Raw genomic sequence first — 19,447 nt, 5'->3', positions numbered from 1 at the left:
TCAGGAGAAAAATGCTCATAACATGGCAGAGCGTGTGAGGACTGGCAGCGGCCAGGCGCAGATCGGCATTCTTAGCTGCTTCGAGCAGGAAGCCCTGGATCTGGAGAAGCACCATGCGCCCACTGGTGTCGGTGAGGCTGGGGTGCCACGGCCAGGTATTTATGTCCAACAGTGAGGTCAGCATTGTTCTCCCAACAACAATAGTGCTGCTGAACATTAATTTCGCAACATGGCTTGACCATTGGTTATGGAAGGATGAGTGCATAATGATCCAGGGTACAGGGATGAACTTTGACATTGTCTCCACGTTAACTAATCCACTGTCCTTGTTCTTCCTTTCAGTATCATCAGAGCAGAGCCGGGAGGAGGAGCAGCAGAGGCCCCCTTTCACACCTGAGAGGCTTGAAGTCTCACCAGCGTCACGCCATCTCTGCCAGGCAAGGAGCAGTGCAGATACAAGAACCTCGGTGGGAATTCGAACATTGGCAAGTGTCCTGGGGCACAAGGTGAAGGCACTTCACAGTTGCTGGAGGAGCTGGCAGAGACAGAGAGTGCCCATGGCGCCAGCAGTTGAAGGACTGCAGGGGACCAGACACATGCTCAGTCAGTGCCTGATGATGTGCCCCTGGAGTCGTCCGGAACGCAGCAGGTACAGGAAATGTGGCCGGGTGTGCAGGAGCATCTGGGGGAGATACATGAAGCTATGCTTGGCTTGGTCTCCGTGGTGGAGGAGCCTACGCAGACAATTGCTGAAGCAATGAGCCACATATCCGAGCGCCATATGTCCTCCATGGAGAGAGTGGCGACCCTCATGGAGAGGCTACTCAAGGAGACGTATTAGGGCTTCCTGGGGATGCGCTCAGACCAGCCAGCCCTCACATCGGCATTGACCTCAGCTGGTCAATGCCAGTATGGGCATCAACTTTCCCAGTTCGGTGCCCATCCAGCCATGGTGAGCAGGGAGATCCAAAGTGACCTCATGTCGGTGCAACAGCTGCCTGTTGTCTCTGCGGGCACCTCTGAGGGTGCTCCGGATGAAAGAGATAGCTCCTCCACCCCTCTCCCAGTGACCGTAGCATCCTGTGAGGCTGCGACGACTGGGGAGATGCCAGTTGTGGAACTGGCAGCTCCCTCCCAGGCAGGGCCAGCAGAGGATCCATGGGCCAGAGAATGACTGCCAAGGTCATCGAGGCCAATAGGACAGCAGAGTCAGCAGGCTGTTTCAGATGCCACTCCGAGCGATGGGGCAGCACCAAGACATAGCTCCCGGAAACAAAAATGTACCTTAGGCACACCATGAGTTTTTCACTGGTGCTTTTGTGTTGGCCCGAGATGAGGTCCTTAGGATTTGTTTTGATTTGTAACACTATTGCCTTTTTTTTGTAATAAGTTAGTTTGCTTGACATTAAATTCAGATATGTCACCATGGCTGAGGGTGCCTCTTTTCTTCTGCATGTGGATGGTTACCAAAACCATGAGTGCTTTGCTGGACATTCAGCTTTATTAACAAGGCCCTTAGTGACTGTCCCTGACCTGGCAGATTTTGCACTTAGGTGTCGAGTATGGAGCCTACAGCCCAGGCTAGCTGAAGGTTCATTGGATTAAAGCCTTCTGGGTGTCCCTGCCTCCCTGGAGTATGCCTGGGTCAGCATCTACCCCCTTAGCATTTCCCTGTGCGTGCTCATCCTCGGACTCACTGCTGGACTCATCATGTACAGCTGCAGCCACTGCGTTAACATCTTCATCGTCCACTGCGTCCCCCTTTTCCAGCGCAAGATTGTGGAGTGTGCAGCATGCAGCCACTATAACTGAGATACGATGTGGGGGGTCCTGCAGCACGCCCCCTGAGCGGTCCAGGCACCGGAAGCGCATCTTGAGAAGACCGATGGTTCTCTCCATCACAGCCCTTGTGGTGCCCTGGCTCCTATTGTACCACTGCTCAGCTTCTGTTCTTGGATGGTGGAGAGGTGTCATGAGCCACCTTCTGAGGGGATTGCCCTTGTCACCCAGCAGCCATCCATCCAGCCGGGCTGGAGCACTGAAGAGCCCCAGCACCTGCGAGTGTCTGAGGATGTAGGTGTCGTGGGAGCTGCCTGGGTACCTCGCACAGACTTGTAGAATCAGCATCCTGTGATCACACACTATCTGCACGTTCATGGAGTGGAAGCCCTTCCTGTTGATGAAGGCACGGGGCTCACCTGCTGGTGCCTTGATGGCCACATGTGTACAGTCTATTGCACCATGGACACGGGGGTAGCCAGCAATCGCCACGAAGCCTCTGGCTTGCTGTGTCTGGCTTGCCTGGTTCCAAAAGTAATGGACGAAGGTCAATGCACGCCTGAACAGAGCGACTGTAACCTGCTTGACACAAATGTGGACAGCTGATTGGGAGACACCGCAAAGATCACCCACCGAGCTGTGGAAGGTGCCAGAGGCATATAAGTTGAGGGCAGCTGTGAACTTTACAGCCATTGGCATGGAGTGTCCACCCACACAGGAGAGATCTCAGGTCCAATCATCTGACAGATATAGTCTCCCTTGAGAGCCGGAGCCTCCTTCGGCACTGCACCTCAGACATATTGAGGTAGCTGCTTCGCTGCCTGTATACCCTGGCAGCAGGATATGGCATCTTCTGCAGACCCTTGCACCTTGGACTTCCTCTTGGCCCTGCGCCCCTTGTGCCTGCACCTGTCCTCCCAAAGGTGGCTCTCCTGGAGACTGAATGTGCACTCCTGGCCTTCTCCCCCTTCTTGCCCTCCCTTGCTCCTCAGAGGAGCTGCCTCCAGTGGAGAGTTCAGCTCCCATTCCCAGGCTAAGGGAAGGCTTCCTGAAACCTGCAGGCCCAGAAAAGATTCCTCACTGCAGAGTGCTGACCCCCCACTAGAGCTATACCTTGAGTGCCCTACCATCCATTCTTAATTAGCACATTCGTTTAGATAATATCACCAACTTCAACACCTCTGTGTTCTTTTGTTCTTTTGTCTGTGACATCTTTTGATTATCTGCTCCTATCACTGCTTGCTTGTCCCTACAACCACACCACCCCCCTACACTTCTCTCCCCCCACCCAACCCCCCACCCCCACAACTTAAACCAGCTTATATTTCACCCCTCTCCTTGGATTCATATAGTTCTGTTGAAGGGTCATGAGGACTCGAAACGTCAACTCTTTTCTTCTCCGCCGATGCTGCCAGACCTGCTGAGTTTTTCCAGGTAATTCTGTTTTTGTTTTATATCTGAATGTTGAGAGTCCAGACAAAGCAGCTGGTATGTGTTTTGAAGTACTGCAGATCACACAGGCAAGTTTCAAAAACTTTGAAAAGTAAATACTTGACAGTGCACACTCGTGACCCCAGTAAGCCCCTTACCCAGCCCGTGGATGAGGTTAATACAAATGTGTCCTACCCGCCTGCCCATTGTGCCCGTGCGTCGACCCGAAGATTGCACGGGCACCGGAAAATTGTCGTAGATTGGAGATTCAAGGGCCTTAAGTGGCCTGTTAATTAATGGTGGGCGCGTGTCGGACATTATTGCGCTCCCGCCCAGTGAAATATTGCGATGGTGCACTGTGACGTCAAGACGCTCGCCCAATGTCATCACGCGTAATTTTACGTGTGGACGTGTGGGGCCTGCCCCTGCACGCCAATGGGAAAATTCTGCCCCTGGAGTTAGTGAGTTCGTGAATAGTAATGTGAATAGATGTTTACCGCAGCAAGTTTGACACTACACTTCTCAGAAGAGCTGAAGAGAAATGAGTTTTAAAAAGCCCCAGCAAGATATCCCCCGATCATATGGCAAAGAAAAGTATTGGAGCATTTTACTTTTATTGATTCAATTCTGGGCCATGAATGATAAAATTATTCTTGTATTTTTTAAATTACTTTATTGAAGTTGACGGAGCAATATCCAGGTAAGAAAACTTCAGGCATCATGAAAGGATTTCTAACCCCATGGGATGTGGGGGAGAGGGATTAAATTCTTATCGATAGAAAACCTAACACCAACCCCTCAGAGTATGTCTCCTCCTAGTTTAACCAATGTAGGGGTCAGGCAAATACCATGCCCTTGAGAGGGAGGTCCGAAAGTATAATATTTAAATTGGGCTGCAGATTTAATGGCTGCTAAAAGGAGTCAAATGCTGCAGGTTCGAGCAGTTAAGTGGTTTTGAGGCACTGCTTACGGACAAGGTTGTATGCTTCCCCTCAGTCCCCAGACCCCCACAGCCCATCTAGCATGTCTGTTTAGAAAGGCCATTCCATCTGGTTTGAATTCTGGACCTATTTTACGATCTGAATTTTGGCCTCACCTATGATCCGAATGGTATAGTTGCCTTGTGTTATGAATTCTAACTCTCTCCTGTGATCCGAACATCAGCTACTGTGCTCCAATGCTGAACCGCAATCATCCCCAACCAACTATTTCCCAGGTGGTCTATTCTCTCTGTGATCTCAATCTCCTATGATTGCAGCTCTGGCAGCATCTGTGGAGAGAGAAACAGAGTTAACACTTCGAGCCCTTATGACTCTTCTTCAGAGTCCCCTACAATCCTTACAATCTCTATCCCCCAAGGTCTCCAGTCCACGTAATCTCGATTCCCCATGAACTCTATACTCCACCATCTCTAACCACCATGTATCCCCCGATCTCCATTCTCGTGATCCCCAATCTGCGTGATCTCTGTTCCCTGCAATCTCTACCCTCTACGATCTCTCTCCCTGGTGATCTCCATTCCCCACGATCGCCATCCCCATGATCTCTTTCCCTGCCATCTTTTTCTCCCGTGATCTTTTCCTGCGTGATTTCTTTCTCCCTAGCACCCCAACCTACCACCACTGAACAATTCCTGTCTCACTCCTCTTTCTCTCTGTACCTGGCTGGCCTATTGCTGGAGCCCACAACAGCCCAAGCTTTCAATCTGACCAGTTGCTGGGTGGGAAATGGATGAAAAATTCAAATGAGGTCCTGTCATTCCCTATATTTCCAGGTTTCTGAGCTGCAAAAAGTTGCCCCTCGTGGTAAATATCAGGGCCCTTGTGTTTTAAGCAATATCCTTTATGGCTGTTGCATTTAATGTACCACTCCGGCACAATGCCATCTGAAAATAGGTTTTGTTGATATGGCGACACACAAACAATTTGTCTCTCAAGATACTGGTTATTATTTCAAATCTAATTTTAGCATTAGTTACATTGTTGATATCAGTGGGTCTGCAATTATTAGAACATTTGACAGAATCCAGGAATACAATAAAGAAAAAAGCAAAATACTGCGGATGCTGGAAGTCTGAAATAAAAACAGAAAGTGCTGGGAAAACTCAGCAATTCTGGCGGCATCTGTGGAGAGAGAAAGAGAGTTAACGTTTTGAGGCCATATGACTCTTCAGAGCTAATGAGTAGAAATTTGATGGATTTTATACTATTTAAGAGGGGGTGGAGCAGGTGGAGCAAAATAGAAGGTCAAGGATAGTTGGGAGCTAAGGAGAAATTTGACCAAGATATCATGGGCACAGGACAAAGGGAATGTTAATGGTAGCGTTAAAGACTAAAGAAGTTGCTGATTGTGAAAAAAGGTAAGGTAGCAGAATGTGTTAATAGCAGAACAAGGTGAAAGCAAAACATAAGAATAAGTGACAGATGTCTCTGTTAGGGGGCCAGGGTGTGTAGTGGTATTGGCGAAAGAAATAAAAAAAGTTTTAAAATGACAATTGGGTTAAAAAGGGTAAAGATAGAAGAGAATGTTCATGGTCCGAAGTTGTTGAACTCACTGTTAAGTTCAGAAAGCTGTAAAGTGCCTATGTGGAAGATGAGGTGCTGTTTGTCCAGTTTGTATTGGGCTTCACTAGAACATTGCAGCAGGCCAAGGCCAGACATGTGGGTATGAGAGCATGATGATATGTTGAAATGGCATGCAACAGGAAAGTCTGGGTCATACTTGTGGACTGAGCGAGACAGGAATTGTTCCGCAAAGTGATTACCCAGTCTGCGTTTGGTCTTCCCAGCGCAGAGGAGTCTGCATTGGGAGCAGCGAATACAGTAGACTAAATTGAGGGAGGTGCAGGTGAAGCACTGCTTCACCTGAAAGGAGTGTTTGGGGCCTTGGTCGGTGAGGAGGGGGGAGGTAAAGGGGCAGATGTTGCACCTTCTGCGGTTGCCTGGGAAGGTGCTGTAGGAAGGGGAGGATGAGTTGGGGGTGATGGAGGAGTGGACCTGGATGTCACGGAGGGAATGGTTTCTACGGAATGCTGACGGAGGATGAAGGGAAAATGTGTTTGGTGGTGGCATCATGCTGGAGTTGGTGGAAAAGGTGGAGGATGATCCTTTGAATGCAGGGGCTGATGGGATGAAAAGTGAGGTCAAGGGGGACCCTATCATGGTTCTGGGAGGGAGAGGAAGGTATGAGGACAGAGGTGCAGGACATGGACCCTGTCAACCACAATGGGGGGATCCCTTGGTTATGGAAAAAGGAAGACATGTCAGGGGCGTCGTTTTGGAAGGTAGCATCAACAATAGAAATGAGAAGGAAGCAGAGGAACTGGAAAAATGGGATGGAGCCTTTACAGGAAGCAGGGTGTGAGGAGCTGTAGTTGAGGTAGCTGTGAGAGTTGGTGGGCTTGTAATGAATATTAGTAGATAGTCAGTCGCCAGACATGGAGACAGATAGGTCAAGGAAGGGAGGGGAAGTGTCGGAGATGGGCCATGTGGAGGTGATGGAAGGGTGGAAATTGGAAGCAAAATCGATAAGTCTTTCCAGGTTCAGACAAGAGCATAAAGGGGCACTGAAACAGTCATTGATGTAACCAAAAAAGTGTCGTGGGAGTGTGCTTGAGTAGGACTGGAACAAGGATAGAATATAGATTTCTGCCAACATTTGAACAAACGCAATAACATCATAAGAACATAAGAAATAGAAGCAGGAGTAAGCCATTCAGCCTATCAAACCTGAGCACCACTCAACAAGATCATGACTGATTTTTTTTGTGGCCTTAGCTGCACTTTCCAACCTGCCCCCAATAAACCTTGACTTCCTTATAGATCAAAAATCTGCCGCACTCAGCCTTGAATATTTTCAATGATTCAGCCTGTACTGCTCTCTTAGGAATAGAATTCCAAACACAAGCGACCTACTGAGAGAAGAAATTCCTCCCCATCACCATCTGAAATGGGGGACCTCTTATTTTTAAACTGTACCCCCTAGTTCTAGATTCCCCCATGAGGGGAAACATCCTCTCAGCATTTACTCTGTCAAGCTAGCTAAGAACTTTATGTTTCACTAAGGTCACCTCTCATTCTCGTAAACCTTAGTGAGTATAGGCCCAACTGCTCAACCTTTCCTAATAAGACAACCCTTTCATCTCCAGAATTAGCTCAGTTAACCTTCTCTGAACTGCTTCCAATTGATTACAATTGCATATCCCTCCTTAAGTAAGAAAACTAAAACTGTACACAGAACTCCAGGTCTGGTTTCACCAAGGCCCTGTACAGCTGTAGCAAGACTTCCCTCCTTTTATACTCCATCTCCCTTGCAATAAAGGGCAACATTCAATTCGCCTTCCAAATTACTTACTGCACCTGCATGCTAATTTGTGTGCTTCATGTACAAGGTCACCCAGATCCCTCTGTACTACAGCATGCTGTAATCTCTCTCCATTTAAATAATATTCTGCTTTGCTATTTTTCCTGCCAAAGTGGACAAGTTCACATCCCCCTTATTAATGAAGCAGTAAGCTTATATTACTGAATTTGCAGCTAAAGATTATGCAGACCCTTGTATGCAATGCACTAATTATTCATATGCCTGTTTGTGGTTAGAATAATTTGATGAAGCTGAAAGACCCATACATGTACTAGATACCTAGTTCATCATGATTATTCGACATGTTGGATTAAGTTCATTTAATTTGACAAAAAAGAATCTATCAGTAGAAAATGAGATAAGGTATTATTCACTGAGTACACTTTTTGGGAGAGATTGTAACAAGAAGATTAGTTCGATGTGGAGTAACACAATGACTGTTAGTTCTGCAATGTCTTTCCTGGAACAGGTCTCCACTCCAGTTCTAAAATCTGATGTCCAAGCGTGTGCTCTTCAGAGCATTGACTCTGGTCCAATGAGCACCTTGTTCCACCTCTGTTTTACTATTAATAGCAGAGTTTACTGCTACTCAATCCCTACTCTTTGGAGCTTCCAGATCTCCTGCATCCTCCTACTTCTTTCTTCACTTCTCAAAGTGTCCTTAACTCAGCCTTTCTCCCAATTTTACAAATGCTTGTTGTCTACGTCTCCTCGGTGCCACCTTAGTGCACTTTCTATGTTAAAGGGTGCTATGTAAATGCAAGTTGTGATCATTAAAAGTTGGGAGACCTTTTTGAATGCCAATCTCAACTGGTGCTTGTACTTGGTGTGCCTTGAGTATATGAATACTGTCAGCTTTATTGTGATCATCTGGCGAAAGAAAGAAAAAAACAGTTTCCTTCCCTACATAACTCAAGTGTTCCTCTTGGTGGACTCATACATGAGCTGCATGTGAAGATATCTGCAAGTTGTATTGTCCTGACAATTGAGTGGGGAGAACACATTTCTTACAGAGAAAGGGAAAAAAGAAATTGTGTAAACTTACTTAACAGCTTGTAATTTTATAATTAAGTTTCAATTATAGAACATCTATTGATTGTGTACTAAGATAAATAGAGATGAAGGAGGCCATTCAGCCAATTTATCTCATCGTTCTATGTTAATTTATTTTAACAGATCAATTTAGCTATCAAAAATGAAATGCTGAAATCTGTTTTATGACGTGTACATAGATATCAAAACATTATATTTCTGTTTGTTTTATAAGAATAAAAATCATTAATGAGGTAAAATTTAGATACTGAAGTTAAGCAACATCTCATTTATTTGGTGTTAGCCTGTGCCCCATTGTCCTTTTAAGAGCAACAGTCCTCAAAATTTGTAATCAATTTGTATTATTTAATTAGAATCTTGTAATGGGTTTTAAACCCTGCAGCAGAGCAGCAAACAGTACAATCTTTCTCAAACACTTAAGACACTTCAGCCTGAGCCTTGATTATCATTAAAAGTGTTCTGTTTTAATCAAGGCCTGGCTGAAATCCAATTGAAGTCTGTTGCCTGGAATGAATAAAGACATCAGACAACTTAGCATCTCATTATAAACCCAGCTCACTGGAATCACCCTCCATACTGGATCATCCGGGTGTGTCAGTGTGATTATGTCCTGACATATTTCACAACTATACATAAGCAACATGCACCTGGTGAGCTGCACTTCACTCGGGACCTTGAGGTTTGTTTACCTACCTTGCTTTGGGCAGCACTCACGGTAATCAGCGCTAGGTTTCGCAGGCAGCGCCACATCACTTTTAGAGGGGCTCACAGGCAGGTCTGTAACGACCTGACAAGCCATAAGGCAGGGGTGGCTTTTCAATGGTTGCAGGGGTAGGGTTTGCTTGGGGAAGGGGAAGAAGTGGCCTCAGGCAAGGGAAGAGCCTACAGGGTGAGGCCTCTACTGGGGAAGGGGGTATCCCAGGGTGTGTGTGGGGACACATACTGTGCAAGTGGCCAGTTGATGGTTGAGGGTTAAGAAGACTGTCTCCAGAGGAAATGAAGCCAGGTGGAGATGTGAGGGTATGTGTGAGAGAGTGAGTAGTGATGTCTCTTGAGCTGGCAGTGAGTGAGATGCCAGTGAATGCATGAGTTTAGAGTGATAAAATGGTGGCCTAACCCTGGTGGTACAGATGAGATCATTCATCCATTTTCTGCACTGGTTGGCAGACCTCTTCTGTGCAGCATTGGCACCACCTTGTCCACCGCCTCCCAAGCCGGAGTGGTGCGACTGATGGGCTTCATGCGGCTAGAGTAGGGGTAGCGGACATCGCAGTGTGCCTCCATGGTGTCTAGAAGGCGTCCCAGGGATGCGTCACTGAATCGGGAGGGCTGCACGCTTCTTGGCTTTTGAGGCCATGTTTTCACCGGTGCCCTCTTGAGCTGCAAGCATTGAGAAGCGTGCACGTAGCTGCAGTTTAAATATGGCGCCCTGCATGAGGAAGCGGCGAGGTAACGATGTGGCGGGCAAATCAGATGCTGTCTGACTGCCAGCAAGGCGGTGTGTTTCCTGTAGCTGCATAATAATGAGGCAGGAATGGGATGATATGGTGTAAAAACCCACCAATGCGGCCGGTGAGTTAAACGACTTCTCTCCTTCCCGCTACTGCACTTTCTGTAAATCTGGGACGATTCTGTCCTCAGAGTCATGCTTGTTTCACGAAACTGATTCCTTCCCAGCTTGACTCTATATTTTTTCTCCATGTCCAATCTCTTCCCACCTACGTCTGCGAATCTTCCGATACCATTTCCAATTTCCTTTCACTAACTGGCTCCTTTTTGTTATGGACATTCAATCCCTCTATATCCCAACCAGGACAGCCTGAGGGTCCTTCAGTTCTCCCTTGAATAATGGCACAACCAATCCATCACCATATGCCTCCATCTGCTGACCTTGTTCTTACACTAACCAATCTTTCCTCTAACTCCACTCATTTCCTCAAAATAAAAGAAGTCGTAAAGGAACCTGTATGGTTCCTAGATATTCCTGTCTTTTTGTGTACATTGTGGACAATCTTTGTTCTAGTCCTACTCAGACCTTCTCCCCCACCTCTTTTTTCAGTAGATTGATCACTGGATCAATGTGTTTTCCTGCTCGTGCCCTGGACTGGAAACTTTCACCAACTTTTTTTTTTCCAATTTCCACCCTTCCCTCACTCTCACATGGTACATCTCCCACTTTTCCCTTCCCTTCCTCAAATTCCCTAACTCCGCTTCTGGGAATAGGTTGTTAGATTGTTGACCAATGTCCGCCACAAATGCCTGCTGACTATCACAGCTACTTTGACAACATTTTCTTCCACCCTGCTTCCTGTACGGACTCTATTTCATTCTCCAAGTTTCCCCTTCTACATTGGATCTGTTCTGACAATGCTACCTTCCATACCAGTACTCCTGATATGTTGTTTTTCTCAGCGAGGATTCCCCTCCTCTGTTGACAGTGCTCGCAAACTTGTCCATTCCACTTCCCACATTTCTGCTCTCACCCCTTCTCCTCACTGTTAAGACCACAGTTGGCTCCCTTTTTCCTCAACTTCCACCTCACCAGCTTCTGTATTCAATGGATAATCCTCCACCATCTCCTCCATTTCAAGTGTGACATCAACAATAAACACATCTTCCTCTCCCCTCCCCGTTCAGCATTCCAAAGGAGCTATTCCCTCTGCGACATCCTAGTCTACTTCTCAATCACCCTCCCCAATACCATCTCCTCTTCCCAAGGCACCTTTAACTGTCGGTGCAGGAGATGCAACAGCCGTTCTTTTCCCTCCTCCTTTCTCACCATCCAAACAACCCTTCCAAGTGAAACAGCAAGTTGCTTGTGATTCTTTCTGTTTAGCATAATATATTCATTGCTCAAAATTTGGTCTCCTCTACTTTTGGAGGATTTGACACAGATTGGGTGATTTGCAGACCACCTCTGTTCAGAGTTCGCAAGAGTGAACCTGAGCTTCCAGTTGCCCGTCATTTGATTCTTGGCTCCATTCCTACTCTGATCTCTCTGTCCTCAGCTTCCTACTCTATTCTAGTGAAGCTAGGTGGAAGCTCGAATGACAGAACCTCATCTTTCAATTAGGGAGTTCAGAGCTCAACATTGAGTTCAACAATTACAGATTATAATCACTGCTCCTATTTGTTTTGGAAGCTTTGGTAATCCCACTTACACCTCCTCTAGACCCATTTTGTATTTCTTTACTTGTCCTATTACCATGCCCTTAGGCCTCGCACCATCACCCCTTTTGTCAATTGATCTCATCTGCTCTATCATAAACCTCCCCAATTCTTTCCTTCCTGCCCCCTTTTTCCTGCCCCTACCTGTGGGTGTCGCTGGCAAGGCCAGCATTTATTGGCTATTCATAATTACCCTTGAGAAGGTGGTGGTGAGCTGCCTTCTTGAACTGTTGCAGCCGAAGTGACGTAGGTACATCCACAGTGCTGTTAGGAAGACTACTTACTTACTGTACCAACTTAAAGCCTGTTACAACTCTAAGTTTTCCCTGTTCTGACAAAAGCTCATTGACCTGAAATGCTAACTTTATTTTTCTCTCCACAGATGCCACTAGAATTGCTGAGTATTTCCAGCATTTTCTGATTATATTTCAGATTTTCAGCTCTGCAGTATTTTATTTTTGTATTCTTAATCAGCTGATTATTCTCTAAGAATTAGCTTTGATTTTCCATATCCATCACTAAATTGATGAGATGACTAAACACTGTGCACCTTAACTCTTTGCATATGGTACATCCCTTGCAGTGTTCAAAAATGTTTCAACTCTTCAATTCAGATGAATAATTTTTCCTAGATTCTACAGGTAGGCTCTGAGAAGAGCTGATTACAAAGATTACCCTCACTTAGTAACAGATCCACTGTGTGCTCCCAATTCAAAAGAACATTTTTAAGCTTCATGGTTGACAGAATTTAAACTTACCGGCATTGACAGCAATGCCAAACTTCAAGTTGCTTATTTCTCTGAACGTCTTGTAAAACGTTTTGTGTATGGAATTTTGCAGACTTGACCCAAGTGTGACGCTGTTGACACAAATGTCTGATAGAAGTCTTCATATCAAGGATATGTTGTGACTGTTTGGGACATGGGAAAACTATCCTTTCTAGTGAGACCAATTGAATAACTCATTACCAATAATTTACAGTCAGCCTCATCTGATACACTTGATGCCTTTACTCACCATGAGCAGAGATATCACTATGCTCAATAATCTTCACTGACCCATTGATTATGTGTTCAGATAGGCTTGCCATTCTCAGCCTAACTGGGAAATGTATATTTTCATTTTATTCTTTCATAGCAAAGCATTTTTAACATCAATAATTGCTTTTCTTGCTTTTAAATTACAACAGCTTTTCCAATCTCTCAATGAATACTCATTCCTTTAGTTCTAACAACACTCTACTCTCACTTGCCATTCAGCATTTTAAGTTAATGTTGCTTCTGTGCTGTAAAATACGCTTTTCTTTTTCCTTTGAATCAGATTCTGAATTATTTCTCTTGTTCGGAAGATTATCTGCTCTGTCTCTCCTTTTGTTCCTGGTACTTTCTTTTTCATCCACACTTTGTGTCGTCTTTTAACTTGGGCTGTGTGGTGCACTGTCAAACCTGGTAGGATGTGGTTTTATGCCCATGGCTTCTGATGTGATGAGTTTCTGACTTTAGCTGTGCTGTTAGAGAGAGAGGCAGGGTCCACCCAGTGTGAAGGGAAATCAGTGAAAATCACATCAGGCTTTTCTCTCACTCCCCAGCGACTAGTTTAATAACAACAGTCTGGATTTTCCCATAGGTATTCATTGGAAAAGATTAATGCCAGCATTAAAATAATTCTACTTGGAAAAGCTGATGTTTTCTTCTCCAAGGGTTAGGAATAGGCTGCTTGAAAAAAAAACCACTCATGTCTAATTGAACACTAAGTCTATATTTATGCTGCTGTGGAATTTAAATAGATCATTGTTAAATTATAAAGAGGTACTGCTATCATGAAATATTGTTTGGGGATAAAGAAAACTACGTGCGACTTCAAACCTTCTAACTCAGCCTTAATTCTAAATATCTTAATTATACACCATTTTAATGATGTTGTTCTTTGAAATATTTTGTATGAAAAATATTAAATGGAGGACTCTAAACAGACCAAGCATTTCTGGCAAATTTGGTTATGTCTTGTTCACTCTGTCAGTCATCCCTGACTCTCTCCACAGTTGTTGATGCAGAAGGAAATTACCTGGAGACTGTCTGGCACCAAGAACAATAGGACTTGATGGTTTCTGTCAATGCCCACTTCCGACTCTGCTAATGGAACTAATAGACCCTTCAGCAAAGCAACAAGCCCCACCTTTTCTCCCAGGGAGTAAGTTACAGCACTTCAGTCAGGAGTTTTTAATGCAGGCAAGAATTCCTAACTGATTGGGGAATCCCACATGGAGCACAAAATCTGGCTCTATACTGGGTAAGTGGTACTGAGGTAACGACTCCTGCATTCCAAAGTTAAGAGTCAGAAAGCTACAGGCCATAGTGGAGGTCAAGCATAACCCAGGCAGAGTGCCTCAGAGAAAGAGCTTGGTTACCATTGCCACAAATATAATATTTTATATTCAGCAATGTAGCCTTAATTGGCCTGCCCACATAAAATGGCAGGGCGCCCCCCCAACTGGGGATGCCGATTGGCAACCCGATCCTGCACATCACCCCCTGCCTGGGGGTTAGGTAGGGGGGGTTGGTGGGGAAATGTTGTCCTCTGTGTGTGTCTTAAAGCCAGCTAGTCTGGGTGCATTGATGTATAGTAGTTTTGAGATGTTAATTAGATAAAAGTAAGGACATTAAAAGGTTAAGTGTAAACTTGGATTTGTTGAATAAGCCATTCAAAAGAATGAGTAAAATCTTGCACCTAGCTGGGAGATGCCAAGCAATGTGTTTATATTACTAATTAAATTGGTGGAATGAATGGATAATTGTTGGGAGAGGTAAAATTAAAAAAACCTAGTAATGCAATGGAAAATTTACATTCAAAGGGGAAGCTAGGTAAAAGAGAAAGGAGTTTATGTGTATAAGTCAGAGGTTTTTAAAATCTAACCAGCCTGTAAGCCTACAACTATGTCTGCAAAGGAACCAAATTGTAAGGGACCTCATTTTGAATTTGTAAGGTCAAATGTGCTTTGCCAGGTGTCTGTTTAAAGTCTATGGGTTATTGATGCCTTTGGTGAAGATTTACCTGGGAGTGATTAATTTGAGGATTTGTTTAAGAGTTATTATGATGGTAATTTGTAGACATGTGTATGTGTTTAATTTGTTGTTAAATTAATAAATGTTTAATTTAGTTTTATATAAAAACCCTTTGAGGCTTGGTGGATTTATTCCTGAATTCAGAGCTCCAACATACCAATTGAAAAGCCGTTCTGAAGAAGAGTCATATGAACTTGAAACATTTCTCTCCACAAATGCTGTCAGAGCTGCTGAGTTTTTCCAGCAATTTTTGTTTCTGTACCAATTGAAAATATAGGTTATGATAATTGTTCAAGTTTCCCACTTGGATTTAAACAAATCAGCCTTTACCCACTGTAGTTGTCATAACAAGGGGGTCCAGACATCAGGGGGAGGTCTGAGATTGAGGGGGGGTTCGGAGATCGGAGGGGGGGGAGGGGTGCTCTGGGGTCAGAGGGCGGGGTCTGGAGGTTGGTGGGGAGATTGAGGTTGCGGGAGGGGTCTGTGGTCAGGTGGGTCCAAGGGGGTTCCGGGATCTGTGATTGGGGTGCGGGTCTGAGGTGGGAGTGGTCTGGATGTCAGAGGGTCTGAGATTTGGTGATTCCGGATATCAGGTAGGGCTGAGCCGGAAGTCGGGGCGGGGGAGCGGGTCCGAGGTCGGGGGGCGGGGGGGGGGGGTCCGAGGTTGGGAAGGGCGCCTGAGGTCAGGAAGGTCAAAGATCCGAGATCGGGTGGGCGGGGTCTGAGGTCAGGGTTGTCCGGAGGCTAGAGTTGGTACTCCAAGGTCGAGGCAGTCTGGGGGCCGGAGGGTCCGAGATCGGGGGATCAGTGGGGTGGGGGTGGGGGTCCTGAGTTCGGGTGGGGGGTGTGGGGCAGAGATTGGAGGGGTTCAGAGGTCGGGTGAGGAGGTGGGGTGGAGGTCGGGAGTCCTTAGGGTAGGTGGGGGATCTGGAGGTCAGGGGGGCCCTGGAGGTGATGAGGTTCGGGGTTCAATGTCGGGAGGTTGGGTCGGAATCCGAGGTTGGGAGTGGGGGTGGTGATCCATTGTTGGGGTGGGGGGGAGGTGCTGAAGTCGGTGGGGAGGTTGGGTTATTGGGGGTCGGGGGGGATAGGGGGAGTCCTGTGGGTTGAGGAGACGGGGGTGTGGGGGAGTCACGTGGGGTCAGTCTGGGTCTTTGTAATAGTTACCAAGAAGTTAGAAAAGGTTTTAATTCTTCTAACTTTTTCTGGATAACTATTGGTATAATTCTGGTGGAACCATTCAAAGTTTGCAATCTAAATCACATTTTCAGATGGTTCCCAGCGCAGCGCAATTGTCCAGAGGAAATAAGCACTTCTGGACAATTGCTGTGCAAACCTTTACCTGAGAACTTCCCAGAGGGATTCCCCAGGACATCTTTGGGGTACTGGGGAGCGCGGAAGTTATGGACAATGCATTTAATTTCTATTGGTATAAGCGATTAAAACACATATACCCCTTTTCCACTGTTTCTGTAAAATATTTAGCTAACACTGGTGTACTAGCTTGGCTCAGTTGATATCACTCTCGCCTTTAGATCAAAAACTTGTGGGTTCAAGCTCTACATCAGAACTTCAGTGTCTCAACAGGGTTAATATTCTAGGACAGCACAGTGGTATTGTTGTATTGACAACACTGCTGTTCTTCAAATGAGATGTTAAACTGAGGGCATGTCTACACTGTTCACGTGAACGCTAACTATCTCAAGGCACTTCTTGAAGTAGTAGACATTACTCTAAAGTGTCCTTACCAACATTCCTGCTTCAGAAACAAATTAACTGACCATTCATCTTGTTGCTATTTATGAGATGGGGTATTAAGTTGGTGGCATTCTTGTCCTTAAAAACTTTTTTTTTGAAGCTCGGTGATAAATGAAATTAAACTATTGTAGTAACAGTCATATGGTTCTCAATGTATTATTAAACATTTGCTATGTTAATTATTATCCTTGTATATCTGCATGTTATTTTAAGGGGAGAAGTGATATTTGTGTTGTTTGAATTCCATCTGAACAACTACATTCAAGGTTGGGTACCAAACCTCAGGAAAGATTTATTGACCTTGCAAGGGGTATGGCATTGTTTCAATAGAATGGTACAGGGTCTTAAAGGAATAAACTATGAAGGCAAGTTGCATAAGATTGTGTTGTAATCCCTTTAATTTTGAAGACTGAACAGTGATCTAATCAAGGTATTTAAAATGATTAGTGATTTAATGGGGTTGATAAGAGAAATGATTTCCTGCAATTGGTAAATCCAGAATAGGACTGTATTGTAGTAAAATTTTCGCTGTACCAATTGGAATTGAAATTATCAAGCACCTTTCCACATATAAGGTAAAGGAAATCTGCAAATTTCACTCCAAAAAGGATTTCTGTGCTGGATCAGATGTGGTTTTCAAGACTGATATCAATAGATTATTGTTGTACAAAAGCATTAAGGGATGTGAAATGAAAGCAGGTAAGTGTAGAGCAGCCATGATTGAATTGAATGGCAGAACAGACTCGAGGGGCAGAATAATTATTTCCTGTTCCTATATTTCTACACCAAATTAACAAAAACATTAAGAATGATTCTCCTTTTTGTGTTTTGCAGGGGAGGTAACATTAGATGAACTATGTGGAGAGTCACATCTTTCCAGCCATGGTATATGCGAGCTGTCCTGTCCAACTGACTGTGTTCTAAGTGAATGGTCAGAGTGGTCAGTTTGTTCACGCTCATGTTCTAGCAAAAATGCAGAGGGCAGGCAAAGCAGAACCAGATCCATTATAGCATTAGCTGGAGAAGGTAAGAATGTCTCTGTTCAGAACATTAGCAACTTTCCAAGAATGCCTCTCACTGTGAATAGAATCAAATTATAAGTGTGACATTAAAGGTTCATTGTTGCCCATCTGTAAAGGATAGTTACATCAAAAACTGTGATATTACCTTAAAAATCACCCAAGCTGCTTTTATTGATAGTAGCCAATAAGAAAGTGATTGTGACTACAGTTCTATTTATGAAGCATTTGCAGGCAATTTAAAATAGGAAGGATCTATCTGTAGAAAATACTGTTTAAATAAGCTCTTCATATTATTAAAAGAATTTAAACAGATTCATGGCCTGAATTTTTTGTCTTGGGCTGGGGAAACATGAATCAGGGCCCTTTATAGCTTCCGAAATCTGAGCACATTGTCGAACCACATTCTCGCCATATTTTCATCTCCGAGGGATCTGGGTGTGGAGGGCTTCCGTTTTGAGAGCTGCAATGCAGTGCTCGAGGAATGCATGTGGCGAGGCAAGTTGGTTGGAAGGCTGTTTCAGTTCTCGGGGACAGCAGCCCAGCTCCCAACATTGTTCTTATGCACCTGAATCTCACTCCTCATCCCCCACCCACCCCCATTCCCCCTCTATGCTCCCTTATATCCTCCATATTACCCCAAGTCCCCTCCATTATCCTTCATATACTGCATTCTCCCTCCATGCTCCCTCCGTGCCCCTCAGATCCCCCATGTCAACACATGCCCCCTCATACCCCTCCATTTCCCTGTGCTAATCTAGTATCCAGTATGGTCAGGGGATCTCTGAAATGGACATTATAAAAAAAACTTCAAAACCTAATAGAGCTGCCATTCAAAGACACTTCATACTGAAAAAAAATTCCAATAGTAAAAGCCATTCAAAAATTGTAAATCACCTCGTGGTCAACCAGTTGTAAAAACAAACACACATACACCTACCATAGTGAAGACACATAATCCTTTAATAACCTCTTAAAACTATTAATCAAAATGTGAACATGGCTCCTTGCTGAGATAAGTGGTTCTGGAGCTTTTGAAACTCAACGAGCTTTCATAATTGGCTCAGCTGTAATAACAAACCCTGGGAAATCTAAACAATGGACTCTACTGAAACTGAAAAAATTGGACATCCTCTTTTAAAGCTGAAGATTGTGTTTCATTTCCATTTCAAAGCAGACTGCCTCTCAATCAATGGAATGGAGCAGGTGTTAGATTTTTTCTTCATGTTTAACAGCAGGGCAAATTTTTACAAAGCTTAAGATCTCCTGACATTCAGATCACAGTCCAAAACATGATACAGATTTTCCCAGGACATTTTTTCTAGTTTTGAATACATTATGGCACTTTCTCCAATGGGAAAGCTACTCCAATGCATCCCAACACTAACAATGCTGGTCAATACAATGGTCAATTTAGTTTTTCAGGGCAGAGTCCTGTGATGAATCACTGCAGTTAAAACTCATCTATATTATAATACAGCACCTAATAGTGATGTTTGACATCATTAAAACATTTAACATTTAACTGTCAGACGGTTCTCGACTCCTCAGAAACCTTCACTTAGTGGTTTCACACTCCAATGAAGCTGCTTTTGTTTTTAGTGTTTACAAAACCTGCACCAGCGCATGAAAATAGCAGGGGAGAGGAATTTCAAATTTTCTATGGGGTTGGCAATGGCGGCCCTGACCTCAGAAGAGGTATATACAGGTCATAACCCTCAAAAAGGCCTAAAAATAGTGCTGAGTCAGGAAGTAAGTGGAGATCCATTTTTGCAGTCAAAAACTTCAAGATTTCTGATTTGCTGACTCCATATT

The 19,447-nt window shown here is 44.7% G+C and overlaps 1 protein-coding gene across 1 annotated transcript in view; it reads left to right on the top strand.

Annotated features, from left to right (window-relative positions):
• The window catches only part of thsd7ba (thrombospondin, type I, domain containing 7Ba), a 676,798-nt gene that overhangs the window by 185,951 nt on the left and 471,400 nt on the right, over positions 1 to 19,447 (top strand). The window contains exon 7 of the mRNA XM_041200229.1: positions 17,448 to 17,639. Coding sequence (XP_041056163.1) covers positions 17,448 to 17,639 — 192 coding nt within the window. The remainder of the gene's footprint in view (positions 1 to 17,447; positions 17,640 to 19,447) is intronic.

This window comes from Carcharodon carcharias, chromosome 12, assembly GCF_017639515.1.
Source record: "Carcharodon carcharias isolate sCarCar2 chromosome 12, sCarCar2.pri, whole genome shotgun sequence".
Classification (NCBI taxonomy): Eukaryota; Metazoa; Chordata; class Chondrichthyes; order Lamniformes; family Lamnidae; genus Carcharodon; species Carcharodon carcharias.
Note: the sequence above shows the minus strand (reverse complement) of the source record. Positions and strands in the feature narration are given on the sequence as shown.